This window comes from Seriola aureovittata, chromosome 17 (genome assembly GCF_021018895.1).
Source record: "Seriola aureovittata isolate HTS-2021-v1 ecotype China chromosome 17, ASM2101889v1, whole genome shotgun sequence".
Lineage (NCBI taxonomy): Eukaryota > Metazoa > Chordata > Actinopteri > Carangiformes > Carangidae > Seriola > Seriola aureovittata.
In genome coordinates this window covers 22,247,225-22,264,984 of record NC_079380.1, presented here as the reverse complement: position 1 = coordinate 22,264,984, position 17,760 = coordinate 22,247,225, and the positions used below count along the sequence as shown (strand labels likewise).

Below are 17,760 nucleotides of genomic sequence, written 5' to 3'. Positions count from 1 at the left end.
TCATTCAAGTTAAATATATATATATATATATATATATTTTGGACGATAAAGTTTATTGTTAAACTGTAAAATATCCTGCTTTCATTACATATCTTTATATATATATATATATATATATATATTTACTCCCTATCGGCATCGGCCCCAAAAATCCAACATCGGTCGGGCTCTACTGTGATTCAACAGTAGTTGGATATAAACCTCCCAACCATTAAAACCACAACAATCTCTCCACCTGATGGAGCTTTCAGGACTTCTTCTCTTTTTATGGTTAAATCCCAACGTCTCGTTTCAACAGGAAAAACATCCAGTCTGAGAAGGAAGATGCTCTCAAAAGGTTTATAGTGACTTAAAAGGAAAAACTCCTGCTACCTGGCTTGTGAAAATGTCTCCAGTTGTTCTGGAGGAGCTTTGTCTTGTCTGCAGATGACATGTTTTTCTTTATTACTCATGTGTAAGAATGTTTGTGTTTCTCTCTACCTGATCTCTCTTTTTTTTTTTTTGTTTTCTCTGTCTTTCTTCCAGAAGGATTTGCCACTGCCTCGCAAAAACAGCAGGTGAGTTACTTTTGTTCACACACCGACCCCCCCTTCCTTCCCTCTGTCTTCTCTCTCCTCTCTGGGGAGAGACTGGGTCCCTCCATGAACGGAAACAGTGGCACTGAGCGAGGCTGCCGCGCATCTGGTCATTCATCAACATCACGTCAGCCTGGCAGTCCTTCTCGGATGAGCCTGATTTGCACATCGTGTTTGAAAGCTGTGAGGAGGCTTCAGCGGTGCTCGTGGTGTGTGTGTGTGTGTGTGTGTGTGTGTGTGTGTGTGTGTAGTCCTCGTGTGAAGGAGGAGGAGGAGGAGGAGGTCGGGTGGAGGGACGCTGGTTGAAAAAGCTGTGAGGATGCTTCAGCGGCGCTCGTGGCGTTGAGTGTGTGGTCCTCGGGTGAAGGAGGAGCAGGTCAGCGGGAGTCTGTCGGACTCAGATTAAGTCGAGCTCTGGACGCTGTCCGTGGTGCTGAAATCAATTCTGCCTTTTTCCCATCACTCATTTTCTCGCTCTTTGTCGGCCCCGGGAATTAATCTGTTTCTGTTGCGCTCTCACCCGTTCAGATCATCCTCTGCCTATCCCTCTCTTCTAAACCCGTTCTCTTTCTATCTCCCTCTGACACACAGAGTTACTTACTCTGTTAGCAATTAGCCATGATTGCTAACAGAGTCATAGAGAATCAACTGTAAAACCTGCAGTGATTGAACCACAATAAATCACACGCATACGAGATAAAACAAAAATACAGATTAAACAACAAAAATCACAAAGAGAAATAAAATATATCAACAAAATAACAAGTAATCTTTTTTTTAAAAATATAAATATATCTATTTCTAAAAAGAAATCCATCATAGTGTCAATAGTAGAGTACAACTAAGTGAATTTACTTATGTAGCGTCCTCTACTTATTCCTACATTTGTGTTTAGATATTGAATAAAAACACATGATTAGTTAATAAAATATGATAATTTTTTATAGATTGAACTATCAAACACTACATAAAGAAGTCAATAATAACCTCATATCCACCTACTACGATGTAAAAAGGCAGTTTACACAGTAATCCATCATTAATATTATTATAATAATATAATATATGATAGTAAAACGCTAAGATGCATCATGATTGCTTATATTTTTACATGATCAATGGATGAGATGACTATATGTGATATGACAAGTGACGAACCCACTGGATTATCACCTGACTCTGCCGCTCCTCGCTCTCATCAACCGCGTTTCCATCACATGTTGTGTTGTGTGAAGGCGGTGGAACATGTAGCAGCTAAAGAGCCAGATATTTACGGCAGGAGGTGGTGGAGACCAAACCTGAGCTAAAAGGAGGGTGAATATTGGAGTTGTGGACAGAAGCATGACTCTAAATCAATACTAATGTATTCTAAATGTAAATATAAAGTAATATGTGATGGTTTGTTCCTGCTGCTCCCAGGGGACAAAAAAAACTTTTGCTACTTTTTGCTTACAGAAATAATCGGACTCCTTCTTCCATCGCTGTAAAGTTTATAGATCATTATGAGGAGAGAAGTGAATAAGATCAATGGCTTGTTAACGGAGGCTCTTAAAGGGTTTAATTATAATCTTTGTGCTCCACTGAGAAGTAAATGTAAATGTGTGTGTGTCAATCAATGTGTGTGTGTGTGTGTGTGTGTGTGTGTGTGTGGTCACAGCCCACCGCCTCCATCTCCACCCTCCCCTCCTCTCCTGTCCCCATTCCCATCTCCCGGCCCGATCCATCTTCTCCACTGCCCCCTCATCCCGAGTCATCATGGGTAATCAAACATGAAATGAAGCGGCAGACCAACTGTTTGCGTGCGGCCCGTGTCCTCCAATCCATCTCGCCGCCATCTTTCGCTTTTTCCCACCGCCACCTCTTAACTTTACCACGGTGCCCGCGCTCTATTGACAGTCTGTCCCTGTCTCCCTCGCCGTCACGTCCCGTGTCCCTCTGTGGGACGTTTACCAGCCCGCCATCCATTATAGATGAGCTCGGCGGAGTTGGCTTCACATTCAATCTGCCTTCTTCATCCATTCAGGGGTAAACACAGCGTCCCCATTCACGCCGTGTTTTCTTTTTTTGAGTCTTTGATTCCATTCAACATCTGTGTTACAGTTATGTAACAGTCCACACGACCTTTGGGATTTCTTCACTCTCTGCTGAGACAAATGAACCTCCTTTTTCTCTGTCCGTCATTCATTCGTGGGGCCTAAGGCCTGAAGTAAAACCTTTTAATTCCCCATCAGGTTCTTTCAGTGCACACACTGAGGGAAACACAAAATTTAAGTATTACACTGTGTGCCCGCCGTAGCCTTGAGAAAGCGACCCACAATCCCCTGCCGCCTTTTGTTGTTCCTCTCTAAAAAGACAGACCCACCCTACCTCCCTCCTTCCCTCCCTCTCTGTTGCTCTCTCTCTCTCTCTCTCTCTTGCTCTCTCCCTCCCCCCCTCGCTCTCTCTCTCTCCTCTGTGGTTCTCAGCCACACTTGCCCAGACACCAGTGTACATCTAAAGGTTGTTGGAGCTACAGTACGCGTTGCATTGCGATGACATTTTCCCAGAGACCTGCTGCTTTCTGACGGCTCCCTCCTCACCGCTCAGCTGCTGCTGCTGCTGCTCAGAGCGACGCCTCGATACCAAACCAGCAACATGTTCCGACGCACTAAAAGGTACAGAGACAGAGTAGTGATGACTTGGCTTCTGTGGGATGTGGGGTGCGGTAGGACTGGCTTTCTTTTCACTCTCCTCTCTCTCTCTCTCTCTCTTACTCTCAGATGCGCAGTCATTTCTCCCTCAGACCACAGTGTCTGCAGGATGCGTTACAGAGGCTTGTGTCGACAGTGTGACTAGTGTGTGAAGTCATATACGCATACTTGGTTTTAGATTTCCGCTCTGTTCTGATGACTGTGCATGTGGAGAGTCTTACTGTTACTGTCATAGTGAAAGGTCCGGCAGCTTGTGTGTAGGTCAGTTTGTGAACATTATTATGTTATTATGTGAAAACTAGCAAAAAAAAAAGTTGTATGATATGCATTTATAGCATATGTATCCAACTCACCATTAGCTGTTTGAAGAGAGGCCTTATAATGCACGCAAAGTACGTGATCACTTTTTAGCCTAGCTAGCAAGATGTTTTTATACGCAGGGCACTGTTTGTTGATCCTCAGCTGTACCTTGGGTTTAATGCTAATTGGAAAACGTTAGCATGCTAATATGCTAAACTAATATAGCAAATATGGTCAACACTGTACCTGCTTAACATTGACAGTATGTTAGTATTTGTCACTTTGAGTATCAGCGAGCTCACGTTAGCATTTAGCTCGAAGCACCACAGTGCCTAAACATGGGTGGAGTCTCTTCGTCTCACGTGACAGTTCAGATTTTTGGGATTTCATTAATTCGGAAGAGATTGAAAGTTCACATGAGGTTCTGATAAACAAACCACTTCACATGATGCAGTTGTAGTTTTCACTTTCATTTCACATATTGTAATAGTTTTGTTTTGAAGCAGAACCTTCATGTTACGGTACAATCGTCATACATTACATTCAACACCAACATGATCCGTAAACACACACAAGCAGCAAACTGAGCAACATACGGACGTTTGAAATGGAAGGTTATTTAAGAACCTTGAGATTGAGATTTGTAGTTCATTCACGAGACGCTTGAGTTAGTTATCTTCGGCCCCGGTTATGGTTTTTGTTGACCTTGATGTGAATGAAACTTAAATTTATAGAAAAGGTGCATCAGTGACTCATCATAGTGACATTTCTAGCAGACTTATAGGTAGACTGATTCACCGTCTGAGGTGGTCAATCAATAAATACATGAGCCGAAAGATGAGTCAGACAGAGCCAAAGGTTTTAGGTGGATTTTTATGGATTCACTGACGCTGAGGGATGTTTTTCTGAAGTTGGGTGATGAGGCGGGTTTTACCCCGCTGAAGTTTTTTTTTGTGCAACATATTGAATCCCAACCAGCTGCATTTGCACATGCTCAGCAGGTGAAAGGAAAATTTTCCTACAGGGGTCAATAAAAATCCCATTATCACATTTTTAAAACGGATAATATTCAGCAGGATTTGTTTATAACTGATGCTTTCAATCACCCTGATGTTAACAATCTGAAAATTTGAGCTGACATTCAAGCACCGGGGGTTTCCTCTTCGGCGGCGGCAGTAGTGGATGTCATGCTGAGTCTCTCCGAGTGACTTCATTCCCCCCTGCTGATCAGGGATTAAACCAGCTTCTATTACAGCAGAGACTCTTGCTATAGCACACCTGAGCCCAGACACACAGGCGAACAGATGGAACTACTGCAGAAGTCTCGTCTTTTTTTAACGCCAGATACACAAACCCAAGAAGAATTGTTTTGAAAATCCTGGCATGTGCAGGGATGTGTTCGGTGTGTGTGTGTGCAGAGTGATTTCCCTCGAATTGCTGAGAAGTTTATTTCGCAGCTACTTAAAACAACAAGATCGGGAAGCAAAGTCACAGCCAGGAAACAGTGAAGTGCAAGGGAGTAAGTGATTAAGATGAAAGGATGAAAGATGAAAGCGAAGGAGGTGGAAAAGGAGGGAGAGGTTGCGCAAGAGGTGAAAGGAGGAGAGACTGAGATGGAGCGCAGGGCCCTGGGGTGATATCTGTGTCTGCTCTTCCATTAGGGACCAGCTCACTAAGGTTACGTGAGCAAGTAAGACACGCACACTAGTTTGGACTGCCTCGCTTTCACTTTTTACTTTGTTCATTCTCCTTTCATTCATTCATTCCCTCTGTGTTCCTCTGCACGTCAGAGCAAAGTGAGAAAAGATCAGAGCATTACTCTTCATTTAATCGTGAGGTTGAGTACAAAAGCGAGCTTGTAAGAGTCGTTCCTGATTCGCCTGTGCATGTGTCCTCTTGTTTGTGTATTTGTGTGTTCCATTAGTAATAATTCCCTGTAACTGCCAAGCTGTAATAACACAATTATCATAGCTGTGCAACGGTAACTAGGTGTGGCAGGCCTGTCAATTTGTGGATTTCTCCACATGCTAAATCGCTGAGAACATGGGGCTGTAGTAAGAGCGAAACAAGAGTGTAAGGAACAGATTAAACAAACGTTAGCATGACTGGCTAACTAGTTTACTGCCTACAGTAGCAGCTGATCAGGGCTGCCAAGGTCAAGAAGCACTTGGTTAACTGACAGCATTACATTAAAAAAAAAAAGCCTCTTCACAGCTGTTTGTGCATCGTGCGGGAGCTGGGCCTGAAGAGCCAGAGTTTAGGGTAATGTTAGCAGCTTCACCCGGATCGTGACTGAATTCAAATTCCCCTTCAAACCAACCAAACCCCGGCTAATGTTACACATGAGCTAGTCCTCCATACCATTACGTTTCTGTTGGTATGTATGCTAAGCAGCCAAAAGGCTTATGTTAGAATGAAATGATAATATATTTTTCCACATTGTACTTACAATGTAATATTAAGGCTAATTAGTCTACACTGAAATAAAAGAACAATGCTGTTTTTTCATTTAGCATTATGTTATTATTATGCTAGTTTTTTTTTTCCAGTGACACGTAGCTATGGCCTCAATCTTTACCTTTAATTTCATGTATGTACTCATTGATTGTGTGTGTGTGTGTATATATATATATACTGTGTATATATATATATATATATATATATATATATATATAAGCTTTTTACAAGATTGTTATTTAGAAATGAGTCAGCTGGAGTTATTAAGCTAATGTTAGCTACATTAGCTTGCTAGCTAGAGTTGATAAAATCTAAGAGACAGTTGTCCTTTCAGCAGAAATGAGAAACCTGCCTCTTTTTTTACCCCTGTTGGAAATCAAGGACTGGTTGTTTTAAAACTTACTAAGCATTTTATTGTTAATCTGCTTCTCTTATATCTGTAAACTGCATTAGCTTTAGCAATAGCAGCCAAGAGGACCGGGGTTTAGCAAACTGTTAATTGGTTGGATGTTTAAGGAAAGAAGGGAGTGACTGGAAAAATTGGAGAGAGGAAATATTTTGTGTGTGTGTGTGTGTGTGTGTGTGTGTGTGTGTGTGTGTGTGTGTGTGTGTGTGTGTATTTCCCTCAGGTGCTCTGGCTCAGGTGCACTGTGCTGTGGGTCAATCAGTGCACACATAACGCACGTCACACCCAGTTTTTTGCCTGCACGCACGCACGCACACGCACACACACACACACACACACACACACACACACACACACACACACACGCGTCTTCTCAACGCCAACAGTCGTATCTGGGTCCTCTGCTCATGAACACTCCTCCTCTGTAACTAAATAAGCCATTACACTTCACTTAACCAATTATGTGCAAACCAAAGGAGGTCAGTGTTGGTCTGAGGCACCTGAGTCAGAGTCTCTCCTTCTAAGTGCTGCAGCTTTCCACAAGAGGAGCCCAGGGTCCAATACACATGAGCTTAACACAGAAGGTGCTAGATCTCCCATTAGCTCCTGATTTCAGTCGAGGGCAACATCTCTCATCTCCCGTTAGAGTAATGGGACTCTTATTCTCTTTGATCCTCCCTCTCAGGGCTTCTCTTACAGGAAAACACATTTGAGGACACAGACTGCTCGACTGCACTAAATTTAAAACCCTGTGCTTGATAGATATTGCTACTGTCAGCTGCTGTGTAGTCCCCCAGACTGAAAGAGTAGATTTGAGACTATTACTGGAAAAAAAAAAAAAAAACAAGAAAATGGAGTGTTTCATCCAGGCTGAGGGGCTTTGAAGTGGATGTTGGAGACCCCAGAGAGCTGAGGAAATTAAATGAATGAGGCAAAAAAATAGGGTTATGGTGTCTGTCTGACTTTTCTCCTGGCTGTTGTGTATTAGGCCAGACCATGATTTTGACATTTAACACAATGCTCAGTGCAACAGAGTGGAGATCTGATGGAGCTGAGAGAGGACAGTGTCCCGCCTCAGGCCCTCACCATGACCATTTTAGCTCCTGTCCTTGCCTTTTACTGCTGCTCATGTGACCCAGTGGACGTTATTGTTAGATTTACTCAGTCAAAGTGACTTGAATGGGCCAGTAGGAATTATTACATACTGTCTATATACTATACATAACCCACTGCATGTACTGTATTAAAGTAAAAGCTGTAGTGATTGTTCAATTAATCACCTAATCAGTTAGGAGAAAATATAACAACTTAAATAATTGATTAATGTCATTTTAATAGTAAAACGGTGAGTTCGTCTGCTCTATTGCTAGAAGCAACTGTTAGGCCTACTTTCAAAGCCACATCATTAGTTAGCTACATTAATTTCGGTACGTCACAAAAAAGCTGCGTTAACAACTACCACATTTAGTATATTTCCCCATTGTGTGGAAAGTTCTGGATGCTATCAGAGTTTAGGCTAACATTAGCAGTTTTGGCTTTAGTTATAGGATTTTGGGGAAGTTTACACTTCAGAAACCTCAGCCAAACTTGTTATCTGAGATAATTGTACTTTTGTCAAACACATCAGTTAGTCCTTGTCTTAACAGTCAAACTCTTTTTAAAGCTAAAGTGTGAAAACATAATGGTTGGAGACACAAACAAATATAAGCTAAGCCGCAAAAATAGGATTTTATTAGAACAAAATATCAACCTGATCTTACATTTTTCTCATTGTCTACTCATACTAGAATATTCTAGCTCTACGCTGCAAAACGAAAAATTCTGGCTTAAGGTGACCAGATATCTAGAATGAAAACTGGGGACATTTCCAGTTCAGTGGTCAATATATCATTAAAACATCCAATGTTTTTACCTATGTAATAAAAAAGGGGGACAGTCATGTATTTTGACCACGGTAACTGTTGTATTGTAATAAACTATTGTGAAGGCCGACTGACAAAATGACGACTCCCTACCTTTGAAGCAGTTGTGAACCAGCTAACCGCTTATCTGCCTGGAGACTGAAAAAAAAGAAGAAAAATCTGATTGCATAACTCTATTTCGATGGTTTTATCTTCACTTCTGAAGCTGCTATAGCTAGCAGCTAGCCCCCTTTGTTGGCCAAACCCAGCCAACGATAAACATCTGTTTTTAATTACAAACGTTAAAAACAGGGACATTTCAGGCCACCAAAAACGGGGACAGTCCCCAGAAAACAGGGATATCTGGTCACCCTATTCTGGCTCTGGATTTCCGTGTCTTCTACATGCATCATCAGCTGGTGAGGATGCTAACTTTTTGCCTGCGTCATGTAGCTTCAGGGTTCAGTGTTGCCATCAAATACATAATTAGGCCTATTACATGATTCTCCTTTTTTAAAATGAGTCAACTGGAAACTCAAGTCTTCATTTTTAACCAGCTCACGGAGCTAACTTTAGCTTCATTAGCTAAGTAGCTATAGCTGATCGTTTTCATTTCAGTTGACAAATTTAACAGTTTCTGGCTGGATATGAGAAGCTGCTTTTGTCTAAAATCAAGGATCCATCGTTTCGAAAATGTCAAGTGGTAACTCTGCCACTGTCATCAATGTAAAATGCATTATGTTCCATGTGAGATATGATATAAATTGTCCTTTTCTCACACATATCTATATTTATATATATATATACAGTATATTATGAGAACATTGCCCAGATGTTTCAGGATCTGCACGTACATTTGTTTTTTACATTGCACACGAACAACTGCAAGAACATATGTTGTTCTTTCCCGCTCAGTGCCTTAATACATTATGTTCTTTTGTCAGAACCTGTCCTTTGGTTCAGTTGTTCTCTTGTATGTTGGTTTTCCTATTTTACTCTTATGTTCTTATGTTATTGTTTTTGTGGTGAGTTCATAGTTCACTTCTCCTCCACTCTTAAAAAACACCCATTGATCAACTTTGCTGTCTCATATTGAACTTCTTTTTATTTTCATTTAAGAGAATCATTGTAGTCGTTTTAGGGAAGGATTCAGATTGACGCTTTTTGGCCACGTAATGTCACTCTGCCAGTGGCCCGATGACTTCTTTTACTCTACAACTAGTTTCCTTTACTTAATGCCATTGGATTTGTTTGACATTTCATGTTGTGCCACCATTAAAAACCCATTTATTGCATGTCCGCCCTCTTCCTCTGCCTCTGCTGATCCCTGCCTCCGTCCTCCAACAGTGAACTTGAGTGTCTTCTATAATGAGCAGCGTCTCTCTTCTCTCTCCTCTCCTTGTCTGTGGTCCCCGGTCGCCGTTATCAGAAGCCTCCCTGCCGCACGCTGCGTAGCAACAAGCCGTCATGTGACCACTGCTCCCTCCTCTCCCCACAGGGTTGTACACGGCAACTAAATTTCCTCTGGTTTTTGTTCCCAGAATAAAGTGCTCCAGTCTTTTCAGTGCATTATAAAACTTTACTGAAACGGAAAAGATGGCTGAGGCACTCTCCGTGAATGTGGGTTTTTAGCAAGAAAATAAAAATAGAAAGAGAATATTTATACTTTTTTTTGTTACTGCACCAATTTCTCCTCCTTCACCCCCCCTTCCCTGATTCATCCCTTTCATCTTGACAGTGATTTATTCCCTGCTATCATTTCTATCTCTGGTCATCTTTCATTCATTCTCCCCCCCCATGCTGCAGAGGTAAACAAACCTGTCTTCCTGGACTCCTCCTCAGCACGTCCCTCCCTCTCTACCTCCACCTCTCCCTTTCTTCTCTTTGAAGCCTTCTCGCTTTTTAGCCTCACTTTCTCTTTCTTATCTCTCCCTGCATTTTGTACCGACCCCCCCACCCCCACCCCCATCCCCTCAGATCTACTTCCATTTTGACTTTGTACATCACAGCTACATTTGTGCAGTCTCATACGAACGGGCGGTTTGGTTTGATCAATATTAATGGTCCCCCTGCTGTTAAGTAGAGGGAGGAGTATGAACACGCAGAGGATGAAGGCTCCTGTTTGTCTGGCTTTGATAGATCCGTGCTTTATTCCCCCCTCTGTGTGTCATCTGCTCACGCTCATCGTGAACAATATTTCCCCATGTGCTCTGTTTATGCATTCTGTCATGTTTGTGCAGCGTGAAGATGTATATATATGTGTGTGTGTGTGTGTGTGTTATGGTGAAAAACTGGGTCATGTTTACCTTGCACATGTGTGGGTGATGAGCACCACTGAGAGCGCTTTCAACCTGCATCTTTTATTCTTGTTTTTCTCTTCTTCGCAGTCACCCCCGTTTCCCCCGAGTGTTTTTTCTCTCCCTCATCTGGCTTTCATGTCATGCTCGCACCGGCTAACACCCGTATCTCTCTGTACATCTCCCTCCTCGTCCTCCATACCTTAATCCCCCTCTCCAGCCGTCTGCAACAACCAGTGCAGTGGAGTGCATCTTCCCCTCCCCTCCCCTCTCCTCCCACCTCTACCCCCCCCCCCTAACCCCCCACCCCCCTCTATTGATCTTGAATGACCATCGAGCAAGAAACAAACCCCCTGGCTTCCATCTGAAATTCAGCCTGTGGATGATACCAGCAGCAGCAGCATATTTGCTGGAGGTGTAAAGTAAACACTTGCCAGTTTGTGTCTATAATGTTACACACAGCTCTGAATACTGACGGGGGGGGGGGGGGGGGGGGGGGGGGTTCAAGGCCAGGCGCTGTGTGTTTCTGTGTGTTTACAGCCAACCTCCACTGATATCCTGCAGCACTGACAATCCATTAACCAGGAACAGTCCTGCTGCTCGGTTTGTCTTTGTTTTACTCTCTCTGTCTTTCTCTTTACTCTGAGGAAGCAATTATTGAACTAATGAAAGCCAGTGAAGCTCTGTTGAATCTTACACACTTTGACACACACACACACACACACACACACACACACACACACACACACACACACACACACACACACATACATACACCCTGTCATTGAGATGATTGGCTTCAGTAGGATCAGCTGTAGGTCAGAGGTTGTGTGTGTGTGTGTGTCTGTGTGTGTGTGTGTGTGTGTGTGTGTGTGTGTGACGGTCAGATTATTGCAGGTTCAGAGAAGAAGGTTTAAGGTTGTAGAATAATGTCAGGGTGTAATGGATCCAGATTAGAAAAGTGTGAAATGGCACAATAGCAGTTATTGGCACTGCATGTTAAATCTTCCCTATTGGCGTGTGTGATCAATATCCATAAGACCAGTTATAGATCTGATCGATCGGGACGTCCCGGGAGCAGTTAAAATAACAGAAACAGATAGAAGAGATGGAGCTGCCTCTGTGTGACCTGATTGTAATATTTTAGATTAGAATATGAAGTTTTTATTGGATTGAAATTCCTGCTGGGAAAACCCCAACAGCCAATCAGCTGTCTCCTGGTGGCGCTGGGAGCTCTCTGGTCATGTTAACAGTAGAAACCTTATTTTATAAAGACCTGACAGTGAAGTAAGGAAGTAATCAGAGACAAAAACATTACTTGGAAATAAACAAGTGGAGTCTGAACAGTTACCAACGGCATCCAGGTTTTTGCTCTAATATTAGTAGGCTAGACTTTAAACTGATGATCTGAAGTTAGGGACCGTCTGAAAACTGCAGGAAAATTTTTTTCCATTTTGATCTTGCATTTTTTTTGCTAATATCTACAGACTCTTTAGACCAACATTACATTCACGTTTGCCTCCTCCTGTTATACACACAGGTTTTAAAGAAAGATCGTACAACGTGGCCCAATACAATTCTAGTGGCTTTACTGTCGCTGTTAGTTTCAACCTGGATTATTAAAAGAGTTCTCCAGCAATGACAGAGATATTGTCTTTTTTATTCCCTATTACATTCTCCCTCATTGTCAAAACATTACCCACAATGCAACCACAAAGCCTCGAGCCTCTGGCCTAGTAGTAGCAGTATAAATGGCTGTTGTTGTTGATCTTGACAGTTTTAAAACAGTATAGGCCACGCCCACGCCCGGTGTGAATCCAAACTCATCAGTTATTTTTCTGATGTAAACAGATTCAAATTGTGGTTTTGTGTTACGCTCACACAGTCTACGGTTACACCCTTCTAATGCGGGGAAGAAAATGGAGGATTCCCTACATCCCCCGGTTGACAGCTTGTCAAGGTGTCCCAGTGCTGTCCAGTGAGTAAAGATGACGGGTGTTAACGCCGCCACGAGCTGTCAGTGTGTGTCCATCCATCGGGACAACATGGGGATTTAAGAAGAGAAGTGAAGCTGCAGTGTGTTCTGGTTTTAATGTTTTAATGTTCAGTTGGTTCATTTCTTATTGATTTTGGTAATCGCAGCAATCATTCATCCAGATGTGGTATTTAATTGAATGTGGTTTCCTCGAGGTGTTGCTCTCCACCCATCTCACCCGGCGTCGTCTTCGCCTCTGTGCCATCCTCATGTGTTCATCCCATCTCAGTCAGCTCTCGTCTCGTCACTGCAAGTGTCAGTGAAGGTGTGTGTGTGTGTGTGTGTGTGTGTGTGTGTGTGTGTGTGTGTGTGTGTGTGTAGAGGTGGTGCGTCCCTCTCACATGGTGAACCCATGTGACGGGCTGAGAGGAGACAGAGGGGGAAACCAACGGCTCTCTTCATCCGACACTGAAGATCAGAGGATGAGATGTTGCTGTTTGCATTTCGTTTGTTCTCTCTTCTTTGTTCCCAGTTGTTGTTGTTGTTGTTGTTGTTGTTATTTGCATTTGTTTCAGCCCCTCACACACGCCTTGGAAACCAGAGCAGACTGTGCCGTGTAAAAGAAAGAAAGAAAGAGAAGCCTTTGAACACTTTGCACGGCGCGAGTATTCTGACAAAATAAGTGCATGTGGTAAATGTGAAAAGCTTGTTTAATTCACGGCCTAATGGTGTGTGAATGCGGAGCGGTAATATCATGAGCAGTATGAATGTGTGTGGAGTCCGCAGGCAGAGCTGAGGTGACTCACTGTGGTAGTGACTGCTGTTAAGTCCCCAAACACAATTAAGTGAGGTCATGGAAAAGTTGATCTCTCTTTTTTTTGCAATCATTTTTTATATTTTTTGGGGGGGGGGGGACGTCAGTCTCTCATCTTTCTCCTCTCTCTCCTCTCGCTTGCTTGTTGCCACTATCCTCCTCAACTTTGCCCCTCTCTCATCTTGTTCCACCCTCTCTCCCCCTCGTCTCTTATCGTGGCTGAGAGGAAGCAGACGGGGATGGATGACTGAGGAAATTGAATCCTCTTTATCGCCGCTGTGCTCCTGCAGTGAGCCATGGACGTGCACGTGTCTGCTTCTCCTGCACCTAAAGATGCAGCTGTGCACGGATACTGCTCCTCTCACACGATTCTGCTGAGCTGACTTTGACATAGTGGTTCGCAATATCATCTCATTTATGATAATAATAATCATTCTCTTTTTTTTTCCTCTCTCTCTCCCTCTCTCTCTCTCTCTCTCTGTAGTTGTCGTACAAGCAACAGGAAGAGTCTGATCCTGACCACCACCTCGCCCACGCTGCCTCGCCCACACTCCCCTCTGCCCCTCCCTGGACACCTCGGTACGTTTCACACCTGAGTTACATGTTCTAACTCTCAACAAGGAAGTGAGTCAGCCCAAAATGTGGAGCTATTCCTTCAGCTAGCTGATGTAACACAAAGCTTCTGCGGGTGTTGATGTGAAGTATCCGCTTGACTCAGTTTGATGTTTGACCTGGTTTTGGTTTCAGGCGCCAGGACTTGCCTGAGGTGCTTGCAGGTCTCTGTGTTGGAGCTGCTGCCTTCAATTTCCTTGATTTCATTCATCTATGAAAAAGGCACCGACCAAATCTCTCAGCCCATTAATCAAAACGCCGTCATCACCGTCCACAGAACAAAGCGGGACAAATAAACAAAGCATTCATCAGTCTAAAAATCAATGATAGGCCTTTATGGTTTGGAAAAAATTAAAAATCAATTTCACACCATTTTTCCCTCTCAGATCCCGCCCACTGATTGTGAAGAGTCAGATTTTCATATTGAACAGAATCAGTCAGCTTTAGTGCCGCACTTCAAAGGGAAAAGAGAAAACCATGGGAGGAAGATTTAAAACCTTTTTTCTTGGAGGTAATTTGGTCGCAAAATGAAACGGTTTGAATTTGCATTTGTCACATATTCCTCTCCCACATTTGTGTCTCTCTGTCAGAGAGCGAACAGTCGAAGGACAAGCGCAGGTTTACTTTGAAAAAAAATGGGTTTTATTTTACCCAAAAACATGACAAACTAGAATCACCTCCTCGTGGTCATATCCCTCCGCCACTCAGACTAGTTCCAGGTTACATCCCTGTTTATCCAGAGTCAGATAAAGGATGAACCGTTAGTGTGAAATTTTGTCTTAATTGCTGTGTGAAGTCTTGAGTTATGGCTAAAAAGTGTTTCCTGAGGTCACCATTACTTTGACCTTTGACCTTTGACCACCAAAATCTAATCAGTTCATCCTCGAGTCCAAGGGAACGTTTGTGCCAAATTTGAAAGGATTCCCTTGAGTTCTGGAGATATTGTGTTCACAAAGGCCAAAATCCTGTTTTGTGAGGTCACTGTGACCTTGACCTTTGACCTTTAGCCACCAAAATCTAATCAGTTTGTCCTTGAGTCCAGGTGAACGTTTGTACAAAATTTGAAGAAATTCCCCCAAGGTGTTACTGTGATATTGTGTCCACGAGAACGGGACACACAACCTGAAAACAATATGGCCTCCGGCTCTGGAGGAATAAAAACAAAGAGCCTCTCTGTCTGTCTCTCTCGCTCTCTCTCTCTCTCTCTCTCTCTCTGTCTCTCTCTCTCTCTCTGTCGTGTCTCACCCTCTGTGTTTGTCTTCTTGTCCCACCAGGAAACAGCCCTCTGGACAGCCCGCGAAACTTCTCTCCCAGCAACCCGGCACATTTCTCGTTCGCCTCCTCCAGAAGGTCACTGCTTTATATCACTACATATTTTAATGTGACTTCATGTGTTTACTCTCACCTGTGTTTCTGTTAGAGCTGGGAGGGGGGATGGGGGGGGGGGGGGGCAGAGCAGAGAGTGAGACGGGCAGAAGTCAAGTCAGCATGAGACAAGGGGAGGAGAGAGAACAAGTGAGCATCAGAGAACAGAGGAGGTGTGGATCTGTTGTCGTGCGAGGTCTCTCACATCCTGGGGAGCAGGGAGTAACAGGCTGACTCATGTATGACAGGGCCAAGCCATTACACTCACAGCACCTCTGTTTATTCGTGCTGCTTTAGTCAGGTGGGCAGGAGGGGTGAGTGAGTGTGTGTGTGTGTGTGTGTGTGTGTGTGTGTGTGTGTGTGTGTGTGTGTGTGTGTGTGTGTGTGTGTGTGTGTGTGTGTGTGTGTGTGTGTGTGTGGACAGGTGGTCACGAACGTGTGCATCTGTTCATATGAAAGTGCTTGAGTTTATATCAGCCTTGACATACTACTGCGGTTTAGGCGAAGACCTCTTCTTCCACTGAAGGGAAATCTTTTTACTTTATTTTTATTTTTGTTTGGAAAAGCATACATTTCACAATGTTCATTTTACATAGCATCAATATTACTGCATATATTATAAACAAGGTTTTATTTCAGACATGGAGGCAATTTGTATCTGACCTCTGGTGACCTTCAGAGGTCATTCTTTTGCCCCATGTCTCCATTATAATCATGTATATCTTTTGCCAAAATTGCATTTTTGTTCTATTAAAGATGCTTATTTGCTGATATGGTCACGTAACATAATTTTGTTTCGAGCAACAGTTTTGCAGGGGGGACTACAGACCCCACTATATCCAGGTGTTGAGGTAGCTAAAGCCTGTTAAAAACACTGACATCTGCTGTATGTTCTATGACGAGCTAGCACGTTAGCGAAGGCTCTAATCAGAAGCTAGCATGCTAGTTTGGTCTGGACAACACTCATCACTCCAGGTGGCTCCGCCCTCTATAAAACCTTAAATAAACTTCATAGTTTTTAAAAAAACTGGAGGAAGTTTCGTGCTTTAGTCAAAACGTGCACAATAACTTTCCAATATACAAGCTCGTCTGCTGCACTAAAAAATCTTTTAAAGCTGAATGATTTAATGCAGATTGTTTCTTTCATTTTATGAATCATGCTCACACAAAAAGGAAAAAGTTGAACCCCCCCCCCCCTCAGTCAGACACGGGGTGAGGAGCAGAGTCTCTGGTGTTCCTGTAAATCCTCTGTCCTCATTTATCAAATCCTCCTGCCTGCCTGTCACTGTGTGATCGCGGCACACAGAAGCACAATGACTGAGTCTTCTCTCCTCACTAACAAAGGCTCCAGGGACAAACTAGATGTGTTATAAGTTATTGGTCTGCTGAATAACATTTTTTTTTTTTTTCTTTTAGTGCCGCTGAAATTGAGATGTGTTGGCGTATAGTCTGTGAAAATAGATTGTCAGGGTTTTGCATTACATTGACATTTATTACCTCACAGGCATAAAAAAGAAAAAGAAAACCATAGGTATTTAAGACACGTAATGCAGCAGTTTATATTAACCAAGCCATAATGGCAAGATATATCACGATGGGCTTTTTATTTAATGGAGCATTTGTTTTCTCTGCAGAGCCGACGGACGGCGATGGTCTTTGGCATCTTTGCCCTCCTCTGGATATGGCACTAACACTCCCAGCTCAACGGTAAAAACCTTCACGCTCCTCCCAAGGTCTTACCTGTTCCCCAGGGGTAGTTCTGCTGTTGCCAGGAGATACACATTATCTCGAACAACAACTAAAAACATATAAACAATGATTTTATTAAAGAATATATCCACATCTAGATGTATTTAGGGAGATATTGGGGCCCATATTTGAGTGCAATAGGTAGAGGTGATTGCCAAGACAACTGATATTTATTTTATTTTATTTATTTATTGTTACCTTACATCTTATATGTGCGAATCTTTGTGCTATATTTGCAATAAGCAGCTAATTGACCTTGAGAGTGCACGAAAATAAAACTAAAATTAAACTGAAGCTAAAACGTTAGCTAAAAGCCCTGGTTAAACAGTTGAAACAGTTAGCTAAAGGTTCAGCTTCTGCCACTCCAGATGGTAGTAAAGTAGAAATGCAAAATTGACCTTGAACTCGTCATTATTAGTGTTAAATAACATCCAGTTTATAATATATTAAAGGAGCTATTTGCCAGTTTTGCTATTGCTACATAGCTAACGTTAGCATTAGCAGCTAGTCTAGAAGAAACGTTGTGAGTTCAGCATCAAACTTCATTCCTTTACTCACCAACATCTGCCTGCAGAGGTGGAAAGCAGCACCAGTGTTAACTCTCGTTTCTATCACGTCT

At 42.8% G+C, this 17,760-nt stretch overlaps 1 protein-coding gene across 4 annotated transcripts in view; it reads left to right on the top strand.

The window, feature by feature from the left end:
* The window catches only part of LOC130185046 (microtubule-associated serine/threonine-protein kinase 1-like), a 45,191-nt gene that overhangs the window by 8,486 nt on the left and 18,945 nt on the right, over window positions 1–17,760 (top strand). For 2 of the 4 annotated variants that reach the window (XM_056401264.1, XM_056401266.1), the window contains exons 2-5: window positions 526–557; window positions 13,900–13,994; window positions 15,302–15,377; window positions 17,027–17,099. In XM_056401264.1, coding sequence (XP_056257239.1) covers window positions 526–557; window positions 13,900–13,994; window positions 15,302–15,377; window positions 17,027–17,099 — 276 coding nt within the window. Of the gene's footprint in view, window positions 1–525; window positions 558–3,075; window positions 3,230–13,899; window positions 13,995–15,301; window positions 15,378–17,026; window positions 17,100–17,760 lie in introns of those variants that run through there. The other 2 variants (XM_056401265.1, XM_056401267.1) reach the window with 2 other exon arrangements.